Below are 25745 nucleotides of genomic sequence, written 5' to 3'. Positions count from 1 at the left end.
CGTTATCGAGCCGATATTCCCTTCTCATTCTGGATAATGACGCTACTACGTCATACATAAAATTCTAGACAATGCGCTTCGTCGACGCGTTTTCGCGCATCATCGCATCAATCGGCGTAGATTGCCATCGCGAGTCCTTCTGATTTGGGCATACAATGCCCAACTCAGGAAAAAACGTTGACAGCTCCATTTGTGCGGCCTTCAAATCTCTCCTCGATCACGCCGACGACGCCCATTGTCATCGCCCTCGCGATCGCGCGCGTCATCGCGCATCGAAAACCCCCTGATTGACCTTCGACAGGGCGCATTCGTATCACGATGCGATACGTGTTTAGCCTGGTCACGTTGTGAAACGAATGCGAGACCACCTGTTACCAATCTCACCTCGGGGCTGTCGCGTAAACTCGCAAAATGCCCGCCAGGCAGATTGCAAGAGACGTCAGATGGAAATGATTAATATAAGAATCGGCTCATCTGCTATACCGCATGTGCAATCTCTCTTTGGAATGTTGCCTCAATTGAATCGCGGTCATAAAGTCGCGTATTTGCACAATCCCCACGTGTTCATCGATTATTCCGAATGGATCAAATCATAGATTTAATGTTGTGGTTTGCTAGTAAGATTAGTAGTAACAACATCTTGAGCAAAATAGAATTTTGTTAATACGCAAGATAAATATTTAGTATAAAAACATGTTATATAAAAGAATCGACGAAGCATTTCGGAGAAGATATGTAGAAAATGAATTATCTACTTATATGTATACCATCAGTAACATAAGCTTCATAGCTGTCAAGTTTTTTATAATATCAAAAATTTAAAAAACGATTATGTCTAGTTAAGTTTCCCGCAAGAATAAATGAGCTTTGATTAAAAATCTTAAGCAAATAAAAAAAGAATAAGACGAATAGACGACTAAAAATATCGAGACGCTTCCAGAAAGTTACGGGAGGAATACTAGTAGGAAAGAAACGCGCGTGGATCCAGCGACGCAATCCTCATCATACATAAATAAATTCCATCGAGCATATTGAACGGTCATATTTCATGGCGGGCAAAAAATACGAATGTCCCTCGGAAATCTGACGTCTTAATCCGTCTCTGGGATCTCGTCGATATTCTGAGCGGTCAATTAAGGCATGCCTCCCAGATGTCCCTGTCTGGTCCTTACACATACATCGACGACGACGACGATGACGATAAGTCGTACGGGGAAACGGTATTACGTTGCGCTATATCTCGCTTTTGCCTTGATGGACGATGGTCTCTCATGCTCATGCCCCGATAATCTTTCTTCCTGCTTCATGTCTCGTTACTTACTCCTTACTTACCCGCTGGACACGCTGGAAGATATAATCTGTGTCAAAGGATCCGGCAAAGGTGAAGAAACTTGGGAGAAGCAATGGTGGAGAAAGCGAGATTCTTTAAAACCATCCAAGGACAAATGTCTAATAATTAATATCGTTAGTCGAGGAAATGAATATCGATGCCGGTATCGAAGGGCCCGATCGAAGAGACAAAAATTCTCCCAGATTTGAAGATTAGGTTGATACGCAAGTATGAGCAAAGTAGAACGTTGTCAGAGTAGCAGTCTCGTTGCCAGAGGATATAATGAATATAAAATTTCTCGCCTCTCGTCGATTATTCTTGAAGCCGGGGTTATAAATAAAGAGCTTCGGGCGATAACAGGCTAAAGCATATGAGCGAGAGTCTTGTCACTCTCTTGGCGTATGTTCATTTACAGATTCGATTACGGTGCCAATCAAACATTCTTTCGTTCTCTTTAGGAATAATGTATTAAGCGATGATTTCAAGAGCTACAAAAAGCAAATTATTAATAATTACAGTTTTTGTTATTTTTTGTCTGTCCAATTTGCTTACATTAAAATGCGAATAAAACCAAGTAAAAATTTTAGAAACTAAAAAAACACTTATAATAATAAATCATTATTTTAGTCTCATTTATTTTATTTTATATAACGCCTCGACAGTTATATTAAAATTAAAAACATGAACTTGTGAACAGAGACTTGTGAAAAAGTTTGTTAAATTTATTCTTCTGACATAAATTGAACAAAAATGTGTTAACAGTAAATATGTGTATGGTAATCGCGAAATTTCGGATGAAACAAGTCACACTGAATAATTATCGAGATCGAACAAAAATCGACAATTATATAATGAATGTCTCAGAAAAAAAAAATCTATTTTGTCGGCGAAAGTCGGCACACGATCAAAGCCGAGGCGCGTTAAAAGATAAATCTAGAAATTGCTGTATAAGAAAATAATTTTTCGAAAGAATTCGATTTTTAATAGGCGTCTGACCTCTGTTATTTTCTTGCGTAAATAATATCCTCGCAAAGGGATTATCGGGGGCTGCACTCGCCTCTTAATAGATACTTTATTCCAAAACGCGATACATCTTAAAAGCCGAGAACGATAAAGACGACCGATTAATTTACTGCGGCTCCGTAATCCTTCCAAGGTAAATCCTTCTGTCTCTCTATCTCTCTTTCTCTCTTAAATTGTCTCGTTCATCTCTTCGCTTTTTCTATATTTTTTTTTTTCGAACGACAAAATAGAAACTGTAGAGCACAACATGACGGAGGTTACTTCTGCCTAATGGGTAGAGAGAGAGATCGTCTCAGAGCTTATCATTTTAATGGAAACTTTTATGGAGGCCACTTTAGGCGGTATCTCTTCATGCCTGCAACGAATTCTGGGTGGTTGTTTGCATGCTGGATAAGCTGCACTTTTCAACTGCATAATGTGCAGCCTCCACGCACCGGTTATTGTGTTGATGAAAATACATTCTGGCAATATCTTTCCGCTGATCATACCAATTCGTTTCGAAACGCTATTCGAGTGGATTCCTAAAAACCAGTCGTGGAATTTTCGGCGAATCTGTTTCTCGTGAGAACTTCTGTTCTCACGCCTTATCTCTAAATATTTAAATAAAAATTGTTAATAATGTGTTATGCGAAAGTGTTTGGATTGATCTGCGCTGAGTACTTGTATATATTTTGATAAAATAAGAAAAGTTGATACTCTCTAACAGAGTTAATACTAAATTTTTCAGAGAGTCTGTATTTATTGGCCAAAATATCATCGAGAAGGATGATAATCAATTCTAGATGTCTGCATTTTTATAAAATATATAATATATCAGAAAAAAGATGAACTTGTATTATTCTGCTTTTTTGCATCTTATCCGACAAAGGAGTCCTGTGTCTGGAATAAGCACCTGCCTATGTTTGTGATTAACACAGCAAACATTTATTGCGATCATATAAATCTAGCTTGAAAATAGAAAAAATCATGAAAGAAATTATTTTAAATTGTGTCGTTTATAGATTATAAAAAATTTATGTAAATAATTAGAAAGATTTGTTTATTTAAAAGCTTTAAAATATTATTTTTCAAAAGATATGTCTTACATTATTGTGATATTAATTTGATTGTTTTACAGTTCATTTTTATATATTGTTAAGCATTCAAAATTTTGTTTTTAATATAGATAAAACATTGAAAAAATTATTATTCTTCTTATGCATAAAATACTTGTGATATAGTAAGGTATGATTATTAACGCTAATAATAACATATAATTTTTGGGTTTAAATTATTTTATTTCGGTTAATTTTTGTTTAAAAAATTATGAAAACATTTCTTTTTAATCTATTATTCTACTTGATGAAGCTTGTCGAGAAAATCATTAGCGGAACTGTAGCTTCCGTAAAAGCGCGTGCAGCCCATTCGAACCGCAAATGTCACGGCGGTTGAACGTGATAATAGTCGCAACGGCCATTGTCTCTCCGCGACATGTCATCAACACTGATATAAACACCTTATATGTGGGTCAAGCTCTTGTAAACCACGTGCCGGGAGCGCACTCCACATTCTCAATTATAGAAATACTTAAAATACACCTACATGATGCGATGCTAGATACTCTCGACTAGAGACGGAAGATAAGAGTCGAGCTTCTAAACGGCATGCGCTCTTTCTCTTTTCTCTATTTTCGTTCTTTCTCTTTAAGATAGCAGATAAACGGTACTTTCCAAAAGTACTTGAAGTAAAAGGGACTCTTCAGCTAAGCGACGCCCACGCCGAGCCAACGCACCGCTTCGCTTTCTACTTTTTCAGACAGTCCCGATGATCTACGATCGAGAGTTCTCTATTAAGAGAAGAACTTATATTCATAACAGTTAAAAAAACCAATATTCGCAATAAAGCGATATACGCACTCATATGCGCCGAAAATAAATTATGTTATTTCTCCAGGAAATCTTCTGTTCACCGATGTTTGCAAGATTTATTTTTTTATTACTAACATTTTCACGTTTCAGCAAAACTTTGTCTCTAAATTGAATAATTATGTTATTTTAATAAAGTAAAAATGTAATTTAAAAAAATATGCGTATATAATATGTATATATACATACATATATTTTTAAATTATATTTTTATATGTATTTTAATAATAACGTAATATTCATATACTTATATCACACATGTGGCATCTAAAACAATAATTAAAACTATTATAAAAGTGGGCTAAAATGCAGCAATATTTTCCGATAATAAAATTGCGTGATAATTATTATACTTAAAACTAACGATACTGTTATTTAAAAATTTACATATTTGTTTTGTTTCTAGAATTATACACACACATATATAATACATATTATATTTTAATAATAATTTTATTATTGGAAAATGCGATGCCGCATCTGTCCCAATTCTGTTTTGCACGAAAGTGAAGAATTACGATAGATTCTAATATATTGAATATTAATTAGGAATAAATTGCAAATCAGTTGTAATTCTGTTTTCGAGACTTCCAAATGAAAGTTTCGCAGTGAAACTCACTTTTTCCTTTGACGAACTCGGAATTGAGGTCCGCTGACACATCGTAGCTACCGGCGACGATCAGTAAAAGGAATGTTACGCCGAGGAGGTTGCAGGTCGACAGCGCTCGTGGCCCGTGTCGGTGGTTGAACATGATGAGCTATCATGCCCTTCACGAACCCGTAGGTCTTGCTAAGGTGACCTGAGTGAGGATTCCCTCTTTTGCTTCGCAGGCCCGTCGATTATCACGAACGAGGAGAAGACCGGAGGAACTTCGAGGAAGCGTTTCCGCTGCTGCCATCGCTCTCCTTTCTTCACCGTGCATGTCGCATGTCCGGCATTAAAATTGTCACGATTGTCTGAAAAGAAAAAAATTTAATTAGTGGAAAAGTAAAGAGCACTGCAATATTTATAGTGTATTTAGTGATAAACGCGACTATCATCTAATCTTCCAGCATATCTTTCGTCCTTGGTTTCTCTTTATACATACTAAAAAATGGAAAATTTTCCATGAACGTTTTATGTTTTCTTTTACTATAACTTAATTGTGTTCTTGAATTTTGCTATCTTAAAGAGATAAGATACTTTAGACTGAAGGAAGAGATTAGAGAACTTGAGGTAACAAAGATTTGAACAGTCACATTTGGAATTAAATGCTCACGATGGAAATACGATTATATTTTCTTATGCGAATGCTAGCGAGACGAAAGATGCAGGAGACAATCAGCATAAATCATCTCGCGTTGAAATCCCTGTTATTTTCATTAGGAACTCTTGAGAATTGTGTTTCACGAAAGAGTTACGTGTGTAAATCAATAACTATCAGCCACTAGAATGAATTACGCCGATTGGTCTGTTTCCAGCACGTGTTCCTAAACTATCACGGCAACGATATTCATTATACGCGCTTGAATTATGCTATGCACGCATCCTCGATCATATCATATGGCATTATGTGTTATGTGTTATGCTATAATGAATAGCGCAAATATATTCGCATCTCAAAACAAACTAACTTTAAGTGAGTTTGTTTTAACTACGAGTCTTAATCTTTAATTAATAAATTTAAACACACGATTTTTATTTTCGAAAAACAAATCTATGTTTATAAAGGTATTAAATATTATTTTTTCAGAAAAAATTATTTATTTAGAAAAAGGTAATAAATATTTTTTTTTTAAAAGAAAATTACTTTCTTCTGTGATAAAAGTAGAGAACATTTTACTTTTTATTGACGAGAGCAAAGAATTAAAAAAAGTATTTGTTGTAATTAAGAATTTAATTACATTTCATGTTTTTATTACGTAATTCGATTTTCTCATTGATTTAATCTGTAATAGAACCGACAAATGGATTTTATACTCGGTCTCTATATACCTTGAAAAAAGCGTGTAATCACAAAACATCACAAAAAACATCACTTGTCTTTCAGACGGGCAGTTGTTGTGTCATCGTCTCGTTTAAGAACTACTTTCAACGAGCTTCTGCGTATCACTAAAAAACAGTGTAAGGAAGAATAAGAGAGAACGAAAAAAAGAAGAACGAAAGAAGGAATGTAGAAAGAGCGAAAATCGAAAGAGAGAGGAAGACAATACAGCTAACAGCAGGTGTCTGCTCGCTTGTTCGTCCCATCTTTCTCTCGCATTTCCATTCTCTCTCCTTCCAGTCCCGATCTCATCCAGGGAGAGACCATTCCAGCACTCTCTCTACTCTTTCTCTTTGTTCTTTCACACTCTCTGCGAAGTGGTGAACACGAGTTGCCTTTTTCGGACGCGACATGCGAGGATCAACTTAAACAAATGACCTCGGCCGAATCACGGCACGCGGCGACATTCTAATTACGGTTGTCTCGTCAAGATTGCTTTTTTAGATCATCCTTATTAATTACGATCGATACTCAATAACGAGCTATTGACGACGAAGCACCATCCGACCCGTGATTGTCCTACGAGCTTCACTTCCCGACGCGATTCTCCTCGGTCGTCGCGGTACCACGCTGTCTGCCGACAAGAAAGACGTGGGAGATGTTTTAAGGGGGAGATCTCGGGGTGCAGCTCGAGTAACAGTGATTGTATAACGCATTACGTTCGCGTATTTCTGCAAATCGATGAGTGCAGGAAAAGGATAAAAATCCAATTATTTGTATTAGAATAGCAAATGACATTTAAAAATTCTCTATAATATTTTTGTAAATTATATCCGATAACAAGTTTAACATCTAGTTAACTTATACAGTTAGTGAATTCAACAGCTTCAAGATATCTCTTCACTTTATGTAGAATAATGAACATATCTTTGATATATTATATACATATGTGCAAATCAACGATAAGTGTTTGCATAGTGCTGGCGACTTCGTCAGAAATGCGAAGACACGACACGAATTACGAGCCTGCGAACCGGTTCCAGGCATACCGTTCGAATTGCGGAATTAACCCGAACTCAAAAGACTGGGGCGCCGTCGACACTTCGCTTAATTGCATGGACGGGACTTGTGCAAATTTTTATCGTTCGTCCATGGGACCTTAATCCTCTCTTTATAGCTGTCTCTAATCGTTGTGATGTAAAAAAAAACGCCGTGGCATGAAATACGTCTTAAAATCATCTCGTTGTTCGTCCTGCGCTTTTACAACAGGCTGTACAAAGTGCGAAAAACCCATATAAGCGTAAACTTTAATACGCGCATTCATCCTTAAAAGAAAAATTTAACATAAGTCTACCGAAAAATACATTCTATAGCCATTGTCAAAATAGCGATTGCTCAAGGTATGGTATTACAAAGGAGATACATTTATTTATTCGCTTATTACATGATATAAGAAAGAGAATTTCAGAGAGTTGGCGAGAAATAAAAATAATGACGGATGAATGGATATTTTCTCGGTACCAGATAAAATCTAACAAAGAATCTCACGAATCTCCAGCTTGCACAATAAAATCAATTGATATTTTCACACTGCAGGGAAAAAGAAATATTTCTTTCTCGACTTACGAAACACATCTTGACTCGCCGCGAGATGTTTCGGTACCTGCTGAAATTTCATCGTGATTAAGAAAGCCACGAAAGTCTAATAATTTATACTCGCGATAAGGAACAAAGCGGCATCAGCTCCGGTTACAAATGACTGTCCGCGCGGTTGTAACGTTATAACGTTATAAATAATATTGCCATGCGATTCTCATCGCCGTGTTTTCTACGCATCATCTCTGTCTTCGGTCAAAGACCTGGCCCGTTTCGAATTACGGCAACTACTTTGTTTCTGATTGAATAAAACATACTGCGTGTGGTCCACGACATCGATTTCAAAACAACGTATTTTATATTAATATTGTACACATTAACGATAACATAAATGTTATTATAATAATTTTTACAAGAAAAATTCTTAAAATAATTTTTATTTATAATAAAATATAATTAAATATATAAAAAGTTGCTTCTCAATCATCACTAACAATAGGCGAAACGCTTTTTTCATTGTTACATCAAACAGTACGGCATCTTTTCCGAGGATCCGTTAAAATTAAATATTTTTAATTTGTCGTCGAGCAATTGCTATTAAAAAAATTTATAGCTTGGCGCGTTTTGTGGATTGTACAAAAATTTTCAACGTTTATTTATTAAATATTTTTAGTAACTTAGGTGATATTATTTTCATTGTTCTTAGTTTTCGTGAAAAAATTCAGATTTATGCGCTCATATGAATAAACGCAGAAAATTTTATCATTAAAAATTATTAATTTTATGTAATATTTTTTATTTTATTAAGTAATAATTTCACACATTCCGATTTTAAGTACATAATAAAATGTAGCAATAACAGAGTATTGTCAATGAGCAAAAAAGTACTGCTGAAGAAATTTCACGATGGAGGAAGGAAGTCAACTTGGCCAACAAGAAATCCGGAATGTCTTCTCGTAGAGCAAGAAGAGAACCTTTCGAAGAGCAACGAATGCAGAGCCTCGTGGATGGCAAAGACTCCAAGAGACAATAAGAATAAGAGACTTTGCCATGCGACGACATCGATCGTATATATCGTCGCGAGAGGACCCACGTTCTTCGTCCTTCGTCTCTTTCCGGCCCCCGGAACCCTCCGTCTTCTCACATAGTCGGATTCTTGGGCACAAAAGCGGCGTCCTTTGAGGGAGGGTCCAAAACAAAAAGAGTGCCGACGAACACGGCGTGCAACCGTGTTAACTGCGCTGCTTATGCATTCATATCCTTGTTTCGCGACAACCTGCTGATTGTTTCCACAAAACGCGACAACCCCCTTGTAGACCGTCCGGGCCGGTTTTTCGGCAGTTGCGAGGGAGACGCGGCCGTAGGTGCCACGCAAAAAGGATCAATTTGTATGCGGGTGAACGCTCCCCCTTTTCTGTCGCCGTTCTTAACAACGTTGACTATGTAACGTCTGCACGACAATGGTGACGGCGAGATATAAGGGCGCTTGAGAAAATGCGCGTGTGCACCGGAAGACAAGCAATTGAAGAGCCTAAGGCAACAATGTTCTAAACTACATGAAGGAGAGTCGAACGAGGTTCTGAGATTACGTTTGTTTTTAAGTCCTGACGATGCTTCAGGATATTCAACAGCGTTTACATTTTTTTAGAAGTAGGTTTTTAGATGTAAAATAACAATGATGAACAAAGCCCGGAGTATGCAATATTCGAAGCACGCATTTTTATGCTCATTATTTTGAAAATATTTTGAAATAATTAGATAAATGCAATCTACTATGTAAATATGTCTACTAGCTAAAGTATTATATGTAACTTTAATACAAATGTCATCATCTGTCGATGGTTTCAAACAACTTGATATACAACTTGATGTATATAAGAAAGATATAAATTACTAGAGCTATATCTTCTCTACCATTTTTTTAACTTAAATTTTTATTTTATATAAGAGTAAAGTATAGAGTGAACAATTTGATAAAGAGATTGACGTAAAAGTATTTGTTAATAAAGGTATTATCATTATAAAAAATCTGTCAAAAAAACGAACATTTTCAATTTGTTGACAGTTTTCTTGATTAACAGTTATTTATCTATATATGTATATAAATATATGATATCTTTCGCTAAATAGTATACTCAATTTATATTATCGTCAAATAAATATTTACAAATAATATAAGCAAAGCTTAGTTACCCAAGCAGCGAGAAAAGACCAGACACGTAAAACATCAAAATGAAATGTAAGCTTGCTATCTTTTATATTAAGATATGAATCTCGTAAAGTATACTATATACGTGACCCATCCTGCTCTCTGATCTTCTCTCACTCTCACAATCAGAATTTTCTCAAGGTGTGCACATATGTATCGCGATGCCTCGTTATCGGCGACATATAAAACTCCGATTAAAAGATGATAAAGAGAGTTATATTCTTTTTAACGTTCGCGATATAAAGAATTGCAAAGGATATGTGTAGGATGAAACATAAAAAAACGTATGAAATATTATCAGAATGTCTCACTCTTGTACAGAAAATGTCAGATAAACAAAAATCTCTAAATTGAAATGTTAAGTAATAAATATAAATGATTAAAAAATTTTAATAAGAAAGATAAAAATATTTATAAATAAAATTGTAAATATTGGGTACTTATATTTCAATTATTATATTTATTATTCACTGTTACTACATTATTTTCATTTATATAAAATAGTTTCCGAAATTTAAATTTTCATAATTTTATTCATACTAATTATAAGATTTAATTAATTTTTCTCAAAATTCTAAATTAGATAAACATTTGCTTTTTTAGATTTTTTGACAATTTGATTTAATAAAAAATTAATTTGATTAAAGTACTTTGTTAATCTACTTTGGAATAGAGTTGGTCAAAACATTAGAAAGAAATAGTTCATCAATCAATCTTGTCGTAACGTTAATTGATCAAAGTTCTCAAAAAAAGAAAATTAAAAAAAATCTGAAACACACAGTTAATCGATGACAAGGAGTTTGGATAACGGTAATGTTGAACGTGAGCGCGATTTCTATGCTCGGAATTCGCTCACGAAGTTAAGATATCGCGTTTTTTGCGACAAAATACTTAAAAATATTTTCTCTTTTTCTTGTTTTCGCTTTTTAAAAATATTTTCTTATTTTTATAGAATTTATTATTCTTACTAATTAGTCTAATTCAATTCGAATCCTTAAGAAATATTGCGATCGAAGTAAAATAAATCTGTTCTCTCTCACTTTTTAATTTTTAAAAAATTTTTGTCTTTTGCATTTCCTTCCATTTCTATTATGGAAACATAAATTTAATAGAAAACTATCGTTCTCTGCTGGCCGACAAAAACATAGTCTCTGTTGAAACAACTAAACGAAACGCTGATCTCTGCGCTAGCTCACTTTCCCAGTAGACTTATATGGTTCAATTTTTTATTTTGTACAACCCTCGCAGCAACAGATTGCATGATCAGGCATCATAAAGCCAGCATTGTGTCTCAAACCTGTACGATAGGTAAAATTATTATTTGAGGCATCTTGTTTGAAGGAAAAAAGGATGCTCGCAATATCTGATTTAGTGGAAGATACTCCAATGAATTCGTTGGATTGTATTTTCCCACAAGCAATGTTTGCGAAGACAAATTATACAAGCTAACATTTTAGTTGTATACTTTGTACAATTTATAATCTTAAAGAAAAAAATGCAATCTGGAAAAATGTGAAAAGGAAAAATAAAAAGAAGGGAAAATGGTAGCAATTGTAGTTTGTGAAATATTCATGGCTTCTTGTGATTTGCGCAAATCATGTTCGCGGTTCGCTAATAATATTCGTGACTTCGTGATTGGAACTTCGTGGCTCCGACTTAAAGAAGAGATATCGTGGCCACGATGATGATATGAGTCAGAAAGCGCGCCACGAAATCCAGAATCTCCGCTCACGATCGTCTCGCTCGCGAGAATTCCAACCGGAATTTCGAGTTACGAATAGCTTCTGCCAGATCGATCTGCACGCTTCGTACATCTTCGCGGCATGACTAGGTCTACGTGAAAAGTTGCTTCTTGGAATATATATGCCTACTGAAGAGAATCTTGAACAAGTTTGCGAAAAAGAAAAAACAAGTACAATAGAGACATATCTGTATTACATGTTGCAGTGTTATATTGTTCTTTTTTTGGATTTTTTCTAGAAATAATAATGTTAACATACCATTATTATGATTTCAATAAAAATTTTCCGCTTTGGTGTACTATTTAATTATTTTAATAAATTTATCAAATATAAATATGAATAATAGTTAATCTAAAATGACATGTGTGTTTGGAGATACAATATTGTTACATGTATGTATATACATATAATATTTTAATTATAAATAAAAAGTATAATAATTTTGCATTTTTGTTACACGAATTCTTATCATCCAGTTTCTTTCGCGAAAGTTGATACCTCCTACAATTTTTCAGCATACTATATGCGCTCCTTCGTCGGTGTATTATCAGCATGACAAATCGCGTGTAGGTATTATTTTCCGAGCCGTTCTGACCAAGAACAAATTGCCGGTGGCGATGCGGGAAGATCAGCGAACGCCACGATGGACGTGCTCGTGGTTCCGTCGAGAGAGAGAGGAGATCGATCACGCGGTCGCCTTTATCCCGTAGGTAAGATTACACTGTGGGACTAATCAATGCTTCCACAAGCCGGGTGCGTTCCGCTTCGACCGAGCCTCGGCGGATCGCAAATTGACGGTTCCGTCGAGGAATCGAGCGAGGATAGCGGCAGGCAAGAGCCCGTCGAGAGAGTCGCGTCATGACGAAGAGCCGATGAATAAAGCGACTGGTAGGTAGTCGAAGAGGATAAACGGCAACGGTCCAAGCGGCATAGAAGCGGAGATCGCAAAGATAAACGCGTCCACCGTGGCATTGTGCCGTTGCAAGGATCCCGTGTTAAAGTCGCGCCAGATTCTTATCCCCGAGATCTATCCTCGCTGGACGACATACCTACGCCGTTTTCAGACTGATGCAGGTACATACAATTCTCGATTGCGCGAAAGCGTCGATAATGGCCTGCGGAGACGCAATGTCTCGCATTGAATTTAACGCATGGATTTAACGCGCAAGTTTGGAATTTATTTATGAAATTTAAATATTTTCATATTTTATAACTTTTATAATATAATGTCAATTTCTAATTAAAATTTCTTACAATTAGCGATAAACAAGTGAAATATATACATATATATAAAACATCTGTAAAGTGCAATTTGAAGTAATCTAATAAAGTATGTGATTCGTTTGTCTTGCATGACATTTTTGTGACAGGATCGTTAGAACTCATGTTTTTTCGTATGGAATAAAATCTTGTCCAAAATCGTCTAGTCAATTTATTATCTTCGGTGGCAGATCAAAATCAAACGAGTGTTCTTTGCGCCTGTAATGTATATACGGACGTGTATCTTTGGTTAAGATTGTAAAATGAATCGTCTAAAACATATTCGTGGTATAAATGTCTCTCGTCATATTCCATCCAGTAAGTTTCCTCAAAATAATATATTCACAAATTTTTCTGGAATTTCTCGCTGGATATTTGAAAAATATTATTTTTCATATAAATATTAAACATACATTATTCTCTTAAAAATAATCACACAATCTTACTTTATTACTTTAATAATTTAAGATATTTCCCAAAAGGTAAAGTATGCATGTGTGTGTATACGTAGTATAATAAAATATATAATAAATTAATAAAATTTATATAAATAAAAAAAAAATATATATATATATATATATATATATATATATATGTATGTAATACATTTTTCTGGAATTTCTCGCTGGATATTTGAAAAATATTATTTTTCATATAAATATTAAACATACATTATTCTCTTAAAAATAATCACACAATCTTACTTTATTACTTTAATAATTTAAGATATTTCCCAAAAAGTAAAGTATGCATGTGTGTGTATACGTAGGATAATAAAATATATAATAAATTAATAAAATTTATATAAATAAAAAAAAAAAATATATATATATATATATATATATATGTATGTAATACATTTTTTATTATCTGTTGTTAATATTATACATTAATAAAAAATTAGTTAAAAATGAATAATTAATTATTTTTATTATTGCGTAGATGTTGCCCTGCCATCGCGTAATGGACAGCATACTGATGTTTATTTCGAAAATGGTCAGTTCAGATCTCAAGTATCAAGATCAGACGGATTATCCGTAGCAACGAAAAATCATGACGTTGGTCTCAAATATTCAAAACAGTTTCGTCGAGGAGATCTGCGTCTCGTTTCTAAAGGGAGCAAAACAATTTGCAAACAACGCAGTAGAACCAAGTCTAGCGTGACTTCATTGAAAAAGAAATCATCGATGGATAAGAAGTTGCCATTAGAAAGTGTAGTAAAAACAGTGTGTCATTATTCTACATGCCAAAATGTCAAATTTAATAGCAGCGGATTTAACAAACAACATAAGTCTCAAATCGTTGCGATAATGAACGGTGCGAGAAACACAAATCATTATGGTAGTTTTGTCGCATCCATTGAAAAATATCCTCGATCGTATGCAGAGATGATAGCCGATTACAGCGAAGCCCTATATAAAGCATCCACCGTAGGTGTACGAAATGATAGTCTTTATTTCGACAATACAATACGTAAGAGTCCATTCAGTACTTTCTCGACACCATCTTCGACGAAGAAAATTGTAAACCTTACTGAATATAATGGAGTTCCAATTGAAGGGCAAGAAAATTATTCATCTCTTCCCGCTGATGCTATTGAGTCGTTTGGTCGATGCATCCAGCATGATAACATAAACACTGTCGAATGTCACGATTTTCAACATCATGACAGGCGCATTGCAAAAACGATAAATAAAGTTACCAATCAAGACTGCATTATTCCTAACGATTTGAAGAACGACGATCATTCTTACGCGAAATTGATTGCTGATTACAGCAAGTCTATGCATAATATTTCTCTTTCGAGTATTTCAAACGGTGGCTTAGTACTAAATAAAAATGTATTAGCAAGAAATTCTCTTCAATCCTTTGTCACTCCGAGGAAAGCTAACAGCACGAATACGCAAGAGACATTACGAAAAACATCTCTTACTGTTGCTACGATACCGCTCAAGAAGAATGTCAAAGAACAGCTGATTGTCCCAAAGAAACATAATTGGTTAAAAGAAATAGAAAGCGTGACGAACGACTTGAAAAGTGTCATCAAGAAAGGAACCGCAAGGGCCGTCAATATCTCTAACGATAAATTGAAAGAAAATGATACACCGCAATTCGCCGATACATTTGATAATTCACAGAATAAGGTTCACAGACTCACGAAGCTCATCGAAGCTCACAAACAAAAGGAGAAAGATACAATAGTTAAAAAACTGGACTGTCAATTTGACAAGACTGAGAGATTGGAAAAACGTAACAAAGATTTCGCGCTGCAAAAGCATAATTATTCGCAATTGAGTGATAAGGGCTCAACGACTTCACCTACGAAGGGTTCAACTCATGTATCAGATGGCGGTATTAGCAGTGTATTAAAACAACCGCAAGTGAAATTACGCATGGTGCCTTCTGAAAAGGAATCCGTCGTATCTATTAACGTGGATTCAGTTTCGACTGGATTACAAGATTCTCTGAATCCTGCCTCCAAACAGCTCTCTGTCGTAGTTCAGTCTGATCGAAAGGAAGATCTACAGTCGACGGAAAATCAATGGAACGTTTCGACACTTCGGCGAGATGCGAAAAGCGCGCCGCAACGCAACGGCTTCGGTCCGATGCGTATTTCGATTAGTGAGGACTCCGCCCCGATCAAACAGATTGAGTTTTCAATCAACGGCAAACCGGTTTCGGAGCTGAAGAGTATCACTGCGAGGACGGAAAGGCTAGATGTAGTGAGCTCGATAGACAAAATCGAGATCAGGATACCGTTCGCCAAGGACGACGCGAATGCGTCGAGCAAGATTAGAGAGACTGAGCTGTCGAGGGAAACTGATTCGAGCACGGGTCAGATATTGAACGTGCAGATATCCGCCAATTTTCAGAATGAATCCATGAGTAATGTCGACAAGTCGCGAGAAACGATGCGAAAAAAAAATCCTTTAACTGATAAAGCAATGACAGACATCTCGTTATTCGAAGAAAGAAATAATCCTGAAATTAGAAACTTGAATATTAAGAAAAACATACGATCTCCGACAAATAAGTCTGAAAATGAATCTTCTGACCCTCGCGTTCCTTCAAAAATGATCCCTTGGTGGTCTTCTTCAGATTCTTTTAACAAGATAAAAAAGAAAGAAGAACCCAAACCGCATACGCTTCCATTGAATCAAAATGAAAAGAAAGCAATCTCAAATTTGAATCACAATCTTGTTACCGGATCTTTACCTTCAAAAGGGAAAGAAACGTCAAATTCAACGACAATAACGAATAAAATACAATCGATAAATGACGCAACTATAAATAATTCAAGTAATTTGGCTTCGTACTCCAGTTCTGTAGAGAAATATGTAGAATCTAAGCCTCACTATTCGCATTCCTTCAGATTAAAACCGAATAAGGGAAACTCTAGTTTTATTCCTGATATTATGAAAAATGATTTAAAAACTAAATATAATCAAATGGCAACTATACAAGAAGATAAAAAAATTTTTGGGATTATACAAACAAAATCAATTCCTTTATCTACATCTGGTGCAACAAATATAGGCGAGCATGATGTAAGTACAAGAGAAAAAACATCTGTATTGCAAAAAAGAGTATTAAACAGTGCGCAAGATTTACTATCGAAAAGCAATCAAAAGAAGAAAGATAATTATTTCTTAAAGCAAACAAAGTCAATAGACGATGTATTTAGTACAAAAGCAAAAATAGAAGATATTTCAGATTCCATAAAATTGATTGAGAAAAGAAAAGGAACTTTAATCAATTATAACTTAAAACCAACAGTGAAATTAAATAACCAAGTGAAAGAAACTCAAAATCCATCAGCGGGCACAATAACGACAAAAAACTTAATGTCAAATATATCTGCGACAGAAATAAAAGAGGAGATTTCTAAGACAATACCAGTAAAGCAAATGAAATTGGATAAAACGAATAAATTAGAGATAAAGACGAATATTTTGAAACAAAATGAAAATTTAATAGTAAAAAACGTTCAAACATTAGATGTTAAACTGCAAAATAAGAATGTTAAAAATCTACAGCAAGTGCATCAAAATAATGTTATACCTACAAGTTCTTCGAATTTTAAAAATTCCTTGAAATCAATGCAAGCATTAAAGAAGCAGGAAAACTTGGCGGAAGACACCATCGTTTTTCAAGATAATCAGAAGAATAAAAAATCATTATTGGAATATAGCAAAGACAAACCTAGCTCTTCGTCAAATATAAAAATTTCTTCAGAAACCATTAAAAAGTCAGAAAAATTAGAAATGTCGTCAAAAGAATTAAAACAAAATAGATCGAAGAATTTATCAAATACAAAAAATACTTTAGAGACAATCCAAGAAATTGAAAAATTAAGAAACTTGACATTGTCAAAATTACAGAATAATCAATCTAAAGAATCTTCAGACAAAACAATGACAGATCAAAAGAAATCGTCGTTGGAAATCATTAATAAAATAGAAACAAAATACAATATAAATACAAATAAAATTGATAATATAGATAATCAATCACAAACAAAATTCAATTCAAAAATAATTACTAAAGCAGAAGATCGTACAATATCTAAAAATTTGAAGGCTGAAAATGCAAATGAAATGCCGGATAAATTTATAAAAAAGATGGATAAAAAGGATGATACAGAAAATAAAATAGCCAGGATCGTAACACAAAATCTCAAGAGCAAGGATTCATTATCGAAAAATTGCGAAAAAAATCTGGATAAGTCAAAGTCGGACAAGAAAGAAGATAAAAGAAATCCTTCGGCGTCGGCTAATTTTCTTTCGAAAAAGTCAAATGACTCAATCGTTTCTAAGTCAGCTAATTCAAAGACAAAATTCGTAGTAATGTCAAACGATAATTCTACATGTGACAGAAAATCAATGTTAATGGAATCATTGTACCCAAACTTCAATAGGCGGGACGATACTGTATTGAATTCGCAATCAGCCATAGTTCCGCGAAATCTGCACAACCATATGTTAGAGCATCGTGCGTCAAGAGTAATCAGAAATGCTGGACCATGGATTAATGCGGAAAGACCAGAGAAAAGCATGTTATATTCCGTGTGGTTGCAACGATCTACAAACGATATTAATAAGAATGAGAAATTATTTTAATCGTATTGAGAAATTTTGCAGAGAGATTTATTAAATGCACTTATTAAAATGCATCGGTATATTCAAATTATGGTAAATCATCCACTTTAATAGCATCCCTGTTATATTTCGTTACTTAACGCTTTCGTGAATAATATTCCTTATATGAAATTATGAAATGTAATAAATAATTTTAACAAAAGGACACATGCATAAATTATCTTATGTCGTAATTAAACTTTTTGATCGCTACAAAGACTGAAACGAGCACGAGATTTGGATGTAATTTGTGTAAAGGTAATCAGTTCTTGGATAGCTTTGCTTTTCGCCGGCTGATCTCAAGAAAGCGCCGGATTGGTTAATTAAAATTCTCATTAAAGCCATTGGCGGCATCTTGAAACGCATCGTCGACAATAGGTCCGAAATGAGGCCGTAAGGGTAGGATCGCGTCGAGGGGGCAGATGACGAAAGGAAACACGAATGGACCAGCCGACCATGAACAAGGAAGGAACATGCGTCAATTTCTTGTTTAATAATCGAAAATATCGATGTTTTTAAGTCTTCTCATCATTTATATCGATTTTATGATTGTCGACTATAAACTTTGCTCTTCTGTGATAAAAATTTGATGTGTATAACTCATGAAAAGATTTTTATTTATTTAAGTTAATATATGTAAAATTAATTGTAATTGGATTTTACTTTTTCCATCATATTTAAAATTAATCATAAAATGTCTTAATTATTTTTTGTATTATATAATACTCAACATTTAAATTATATCTAATATGTCATTTTTTAATTATATAACAAATATTTTTTTCTTATAATTATAATATTCATTATTGAATAGCTATCATAACTAATGAAATAACACTACATATTATATAATATTTTAATCTTTGAACTACTTGCATATAAAAAATTATTGATTTAAAATTAAATTAAATATAATTATAATAAAATCTATTAAAATAGAGAGAAAATTATTTTATCACAGTAAAATAAATCGATTTACAAAATAATAATATAGGTAAGGCTCTAATTTGAAAGTTTCTATTTTAAAGTAAATTATCGATTTTCCTCAGCATTATAGTAAATGATCGAAGCAACGGATATGCATGAACTCGATCCTTCGGGTCGTGCTATCGGTACAGTACGATACCTGTCATTATGCCAATTCGCGACAGGCACCAATTTGGGGCCCCCGACATGAGGGCCTTGGAACTCGTGGAAGATGGTGCTCCATCGTCGAAGGGCGCCGTGATTCGTGCCACGTCCCGTGCGCGTGAGCGAGAAACCCATCATTACACGCGCGTTTACCGCGCACATAGACCCGTTCTGGCAGCTCGCCAGTCATTCAAAGTAATGTATCCGGACAGTCAGGGTCAAGCAGAGCTTTATCGACAGCTGTACATGGAATATATTTCATCCGCGTGGTTGTATTACGCTTAGTCGTGCTTCATGATTCTGTCTCTCTTTTCAAGTAATTTTATCAAGCTTTAACGACCTCATTATGCTGATATAGAACAGTATTAATAATTAATAGTTTTCCGTCGTTTAATATTATAATTAGAACTATAATTTAATAGTTAAAAAGAAATAGATTAAATAACCACTTAAGAATAACAGAACATTGCACAATTAAAAATAAATTTGATACATATGTTTATTGATACATTTACATAAATTAATATTAAAATTCAAAATGAAATCCATGATCGTGTCAGCGCATGCTTTCTTCCTTTCTTTTTATTTTTCCTCTTTTTCATATTTTTTGCAGGTTCAATTAATATTTTTTATTATAAATAATAAAATCATATTAAAAAATATTTTAGAGATTTACAATTGCGTGATAAGAATCACTTGAGATAAGGTAATATATCCTTTCGTTAATTTATCGAAATAAAAAAAGGAAAAAAAAAAGACGCTGGTAGAAAGTATTATCGTGCTATGCAAAACTCAGGAGTTCTACTTAATGATAAGGTCGTTAATTATCGAGAGCAACGAACAGCATCCTTGATATAGCCAGGAATGCAGATGAGTTATTTTTTTGCGCTACTCGACATTCATCTTGAGATCTCGACAATCTCTCCTGCCGCCTTAGCTTTCCTCTGCGCGGCAACGAAAGTTGATCTGACCCCACGAGAGTCCGGTTCAACCCTACCTTCCTCCTCTTTCTCCACCGCTACCCTCCCATGCCCAACTGCTACGTCGGACCCCGGTTTGATTTATCACGGCGTTGCCGGCAGCCTCTTATAAATGTTCAGGAACAACTCCACTGCTACGTTCATCGCTCATCCTGGCGGAACGCGAGAGATTCCTCGGAATCTCCCGCTGACTTTTCCTAAGTGTCCTTGAACATCAGGTAAAAATCCTGAAGATTCTCTATTCCTTTTTAATATCGAGAGAAATTTTGGTCCGAGGATTATTTCAATTGCGATGTATCTTCTAGCAAATTATAGTTTGCAAAGATTATAATAATAAATTGTGTGAATTATTCTTATAAATATGTATGTACATTATAATTTATTCACATAGCATTGTACTTCACTATAGAAGTATTACAAGTTATAATATCATAAAGTTATTGAATAAAGTTATGTTTAAGGGGTTTTATATTTGAATAGATTTCATTAAAAACGCATCTTTGGAATATATGAATATTCAGTTATTTATTTTCGCAGAAGCGAAAAAAGTTTAATGAAGTTAATGCTTAGTGCAGTTTAACTTTCACTCTGTCTTTCGATTTTTCTTATGGTCGATCCTATAAATGGTAATGCCATTATATTTCTTGTGATCTATAAAAATAGTTGTTTCATGTATAATATACTTTCATTTCATTCGCATCAACGCGCTGAATATGGTATGAGAAGGTTCCGCTGTACTATAATCATAAAAGAATCAAAGTTACATTTATTGAATGTCTGGATATACTTGCATTCTTAACTAGATGGTCATCACAAATGGTTACTTAATTTTATCCTTTTGTTTAGAACAATCTATATGTCACCGTATGTAATGTATATTATTTTTTAAAATTGGATTAAAAATTAAATATAACTATCAAAGCAATGATTATTAAATAAATTTCAATAAAAGATTATTAAAAAGAAAATTATAAAGCAATTTTGCAATAGAAAATATTATTAAATATCAACAGAAGAAAATTTTGTTTGCAGAGTTGATGGCATATGTTGGTTTTTATGGTGCATATGTACGCGAGCTGCATTAAATCCAGGCTGCAAGGACAACGGGGGGCTACTTTAGACACTTCCAATTGTCCCTTGTTTGTTTTAATTATACAATGCGTCCTATATCAATCTTATTCTTGGCGCACCAGGTGATACTGCATCATGCATTTTTTGATACCATAACTACGCCGAGCAATATTAATTATCTTCAAGGTAAATTGCGTACGGCAAATCTTTTTGTGTTATGCTCATCGTCAAGAATTCATTTGCAACAGATGATTGAATTTATCATAATGCATTATTTAACGACCTTCGAGTAAAAAAAGCTGTTCCGCGCTTTAATTTCTGTTTCTTTCTCCAATTAAATATTAATGGTAACTAATGAGAACAGTTTTTATAGAGATAACTAATGAGAGTGTTTTTATTAGTATTTGATAAAGTATTTTAAACATATTTGTATAATAAAGTTTTATACTTTGTTTAAATCTTTTATTCTTTACTAAAAATGAGCAAGGAGTACACTTAGCATTTACGACTGAATATAAAATAACATGTCAGGCTATCAATTACATATGTATTTTATACGCGCAAGTGCTTTATTTAATGAAAGATTATAATTCTAGCAAGATTTCTCCGGAGAGAGTATTCAATCTTCTTCATTCTTCATTCTTTTACTATTTTTTTATTTTACTCAATATAATACTTTCTTTTTTTTTCATTCGCGTACAGAAATTATTAAATTTTCATTGACGTTTACGGCATCTATCTAATCCCTTCAAAATTCTTTAAGGAAAGAGTGAAACAAAAAGAAATAGATACATACAGAAATTGAGAGAGAGAAAAATGAAATTCATAAAAGATGCAATTTATTACGTACGCAATAAAAAGCATATAAAAGATACGTTAAAAATATGTATCTTATATGAAAAGATATCGCAAGTTAGGTTTAATCCGATTTTAATCCTAGTGTTATTTTGTACTACTCTATTTTCTGCTTTTTGCAATTCTCGTAAGTCTCTTGTAAGATTTCCACGTGTGTCTTGACAGGACGATGGAGTACTTTTTAATCCCTTAACGACGGAGATGAAAGTGCTCGCGGGAGAGAGACATCGAGAGGAGGCCGACGAAGTCGTATACAGATAAAGTCGCGAAATCGAGTCGAGCAAACTAATCCGCTTACGACGACGCCGCGGGTGAAGAAACGAGGAATGCACATTCGCGACGAAATCACAGCAGATTAGGGTTTTAAGTCGAGAAGTTATAGAAACATCAAGGTACGGGCGACACGTGTCTCTCGTGGGAGTGAGCTTAAATTGTTTGTAAGGCTTGAACGGTACAACGCGCTCGCGATGAACATCAAGGCAATATTAAGGAGAATTTGTTGCACATCGATTGGATTTAACAAGAGACACATGATTTCATTTTTACATGACAGCCATTTTTTGCGGTTCGTTGTTTATCGTTTACGATCTTGGCTATATAAGTGGATTAAATATGCGAGTTAAAGAAATATGTCGCGTATCATTCTCCCCGTTATCAATTAAGTTGATTCGTTTTTTAAGTTACAACTATACTTCGTAATAAACTTTTTCTTTCGCACTACATTTAAGTAAAACAGATATTTTTTATTATATGCTACTTAAAAAGAAATCTTGATTTTGTTTGAGACTATTAAAATTTGAAGCTTATCTATTTCCTTTAATTGTTTTATTTATTTCGCAAATTAAAATTCAGATGCATTTGCATTATCATAATTGCATAGACAATTTTACAATATTAAACTAAGATTTGCAATCATTCAATAGAGAGGAAAATTATTAATATAATTAAAAAAATTATTTTATAACATTTATTTACAATATTAATGATAGGATTTGATGTAAAAAAATTGAGGAAAAAATGAAAAATATGGCACTTTTTAACTAAACTTTTTTTTAACCACTTACTTAAACATTTAGAAGGGTATATTTGTCAAGAATACGCTTTGATGTACTCCTTAACAGGCATATATTTATGGCTCTAATTGAGTGTGCATTGATACGTCGCTCCGCTATAAATCGATTACTTTATTGAGATCAGCTTTGGAATGCGCGCCTCCTTCTGGACAACGACAACAGCTTTCAGTACGAAAGAATCTTGAGAGAAAGAGACGCGATAATGCGATAAAAGAGAGAAAGAAAGAGAGACACAAACAGAGAGTAACATAGTTGCTTTTCTTCTTCTTTTCTTCTTTAGTGAGATATCGCCGATACATTAGCGTAATTCGGCCGATTCTTCGCGAGATAATGGGATAATTGCTTTGTGAATCCCGACTTGTCTTATCCTGCTGGTCGTTTACGGATCGTCCTGTAGCCTGTTCACTACAAACTTGAAACCCGAGGTTTTACCGCCGATAGACATTCTCGCGGAATGGTTTACACTCGGCAGCGGCGATAAAGTGCGCTTTATCCCGATTTACCGCAATATGTTTGTAAGCTAACGAGATACATTAATTTCTAATGCGAGTATTTTTCAGTAATATCTTGCATATCTATATATAGTATATATTATCTATATATAGTATATTCTATCTGCTCGAGGGGTGTAAATATACTTTATATCACAGAATCTGCCATAGAAAGATGTAAGCAAAAGAGGATATTAAAATTTGATGAGTTGTGTATTAATTTAGAATTATTATATTTGTTATGTATTAAAAACCACATCGTACATACTATATAATATTAAATGTTTAAAAACATATAGTCGGTTAATATATATAATCAAAATATCAAAAGTCATTGGATTACAATTACTATCGTACAATCAGAAGTCATATGCAAAACTTTTTGATTTATTTTTAAGAAAATATTTTTGAGAATATATCGAATAAGCTTTTATCCATTAATCTTCTGTTTTTCTCTTCTTTTTCTCTCTTTCCTTTCATCTCCTCCCTTTTTCTCTCATCTCTTCAGATGGATGACGCAGCGTAAAGAACGCGATGATCGCAATCGTGCGGTTCGCTCGAGCTAATTGATGATTTCGCCTGCTCGGCAGGTTCTGCCGAAAGGATTCATAAAAGGGCAAGGATCACGAGTATCCCGAATAAAGACCATAGATCCGATTAACCGCAATCCAGGGGATGGCGAGCTCTCTTTGCGCGGAAGCAGTTTTCAGCAGTGACGCGATTTCCGCCGAGACGAATGCGGCGAGTATAGAGAGCGACTTCTTATCGCAAATCGTTACAGTACTTACTCCTGATTTATGCGCTTTTGCACGCCACTGCTTTTCGGTAGCAGATTCCAAGGAGGTAACAAATCGACCATTGTCGCGTCAGAAACGCGAGGCATGAAACTGCAACTATCGTCTATATACAGAAGAATTAGACAATTTTCGATCAGAATTTTATCTATTTGTTTTGGGATTTAAAACAGGTGGAGTTGCTTGAATAATTACTCTCCTCGAAAATTTTAATCAAGATTATATAAGAATTATGAAAATTACGTCATCCAAAAACAAATTTTAATTTGCATTACTAGATTGCAAGGTGTAACATTAATTTTGATTTATGTTTATAATGCAATGCTATTTGCATATATTGCATACGATTAAAAATATTCATTTCCAAATATGACAGTCAAGAATATAATCTTTGTTGTAGATTTCCTCCAAAAGATTAGTCTCTTGATCTGCTAAAATTTTGTCGAGATGATTAACAGGACTAAACAAAACTGTTAACGTTATTAAACACTTCTCGAGCTTTATATTATTTTCTTTAATCAAATCACAGTGTTCTCACAGTGTTGCACGACCACTTATCTAGGATTGTATCGGGCTGCGCGGCTCCCTGGGTTAACAGGTGCAATAATTATAATCAACTCTCTCGCCTTATGGCGATCGCGGGCACCGATCGGTCGCCACCTCTTTCTTATCCCTCTTTCTCCCTGTTGATCGACCACGCGCGTTTTTCCGCATCGGATATAATCGAATTGCCATTAAAGTTCCAATCGGCGAGACGCGAATCGTTTCGTTCGCCGAGACGTATCTGTAATGAGAATCGAAATCTTTGTGTCTCGCTTTTTCCTCTCTCTTCCTCCTTCCTTGCGTCGACGCACGTGACTTACAATCAATAGCATAGCTATGGGTTTATGAGTTATATCGTTTGCTGGCATTCTTTCTTTAATTTCTTCTTTTTTCCCTTCTAAAGTATTTCTCGCGATATACGTTTCGTTTTACATACCCTTGTTTTTTATGGACCTATTATATCTATCTATATGATATCGTGTGAATACATGTAGATATCTCTCGGCCATCAAACGAATTTAAAATAATTATTGATTAGAAAAAAATTATATAAAATTATAAAAAATTAATTTGACATTATTAGAAAACACAAAATTCAGAAACAAAATATTTTCTTTATTATATTTTGTATATATTTTGCA

General features: G+C 34.2%; 2 protein-coding genes across 4 annotated transcripts in view; one reads left to right on the top strand and one right to left on the bottom strand.

Moving 5' to 3' along the window:
* The window catches only part of Egfr (epidermal growth factor receptor), a 152998-nt gene that overhangs the window by 22276 nt on the left and 104977 nt on the right, over nt 1–25745 (bottom strand). For 2 of the 3 annotated variants that reach the window (XM_072888684.1, XM_072888683.1), the window contains one exon: nt 4877–5214. The exons of the other annotated variant lie outside the window; for it this stretch is intronic. In XM_072888684.1, coding sequence (XP_072744785.1) covers nt 4877–5009 — 133 coding nt within the window. In that variant the 5' untranslated portion in view covers nt 5010–5214. The remainder of the gene's footprint in view (nt 1–4876; nt 5215–25745) is intronic. 3 annotated transcript variants of the gene reach the window in all.
* On the top strand, nt 13292–18148 carry LOC140663523 (uncharacterized). Its single transcript, XM_072887753.1, has 4 exons — nt 13292–13346; nt 13971–15970; nt 16037–16927; nt 17309–18148. The coding sequence occupies exons 1-4, from the start codon at nt 13292–13294 to the stop codon at nt 18146–18148; spliced, it is 3786 nt and encodes a 1261-aa protein (XP_072743854.1).

This window comes from Anoplolepis gracilipes, chromosome 3 (assembly GCF_047496725.1).
Source record: "Anoplolepis gracilipes chromosome 3, ASM4749672v1, whole genome shotgun sequence".
Classification (NCBI taxonomy): Eukaryota; Metazoa; Arthropoda; class Insecta; order Hymenoptera; family Formicidae; genus Anoplolepis; species Anoplolepis gracilipes.
Note: the sequence above shows the minus strand (reverse complement) of the source record. Positions and strands in the feature narration are given on the sequence as shown.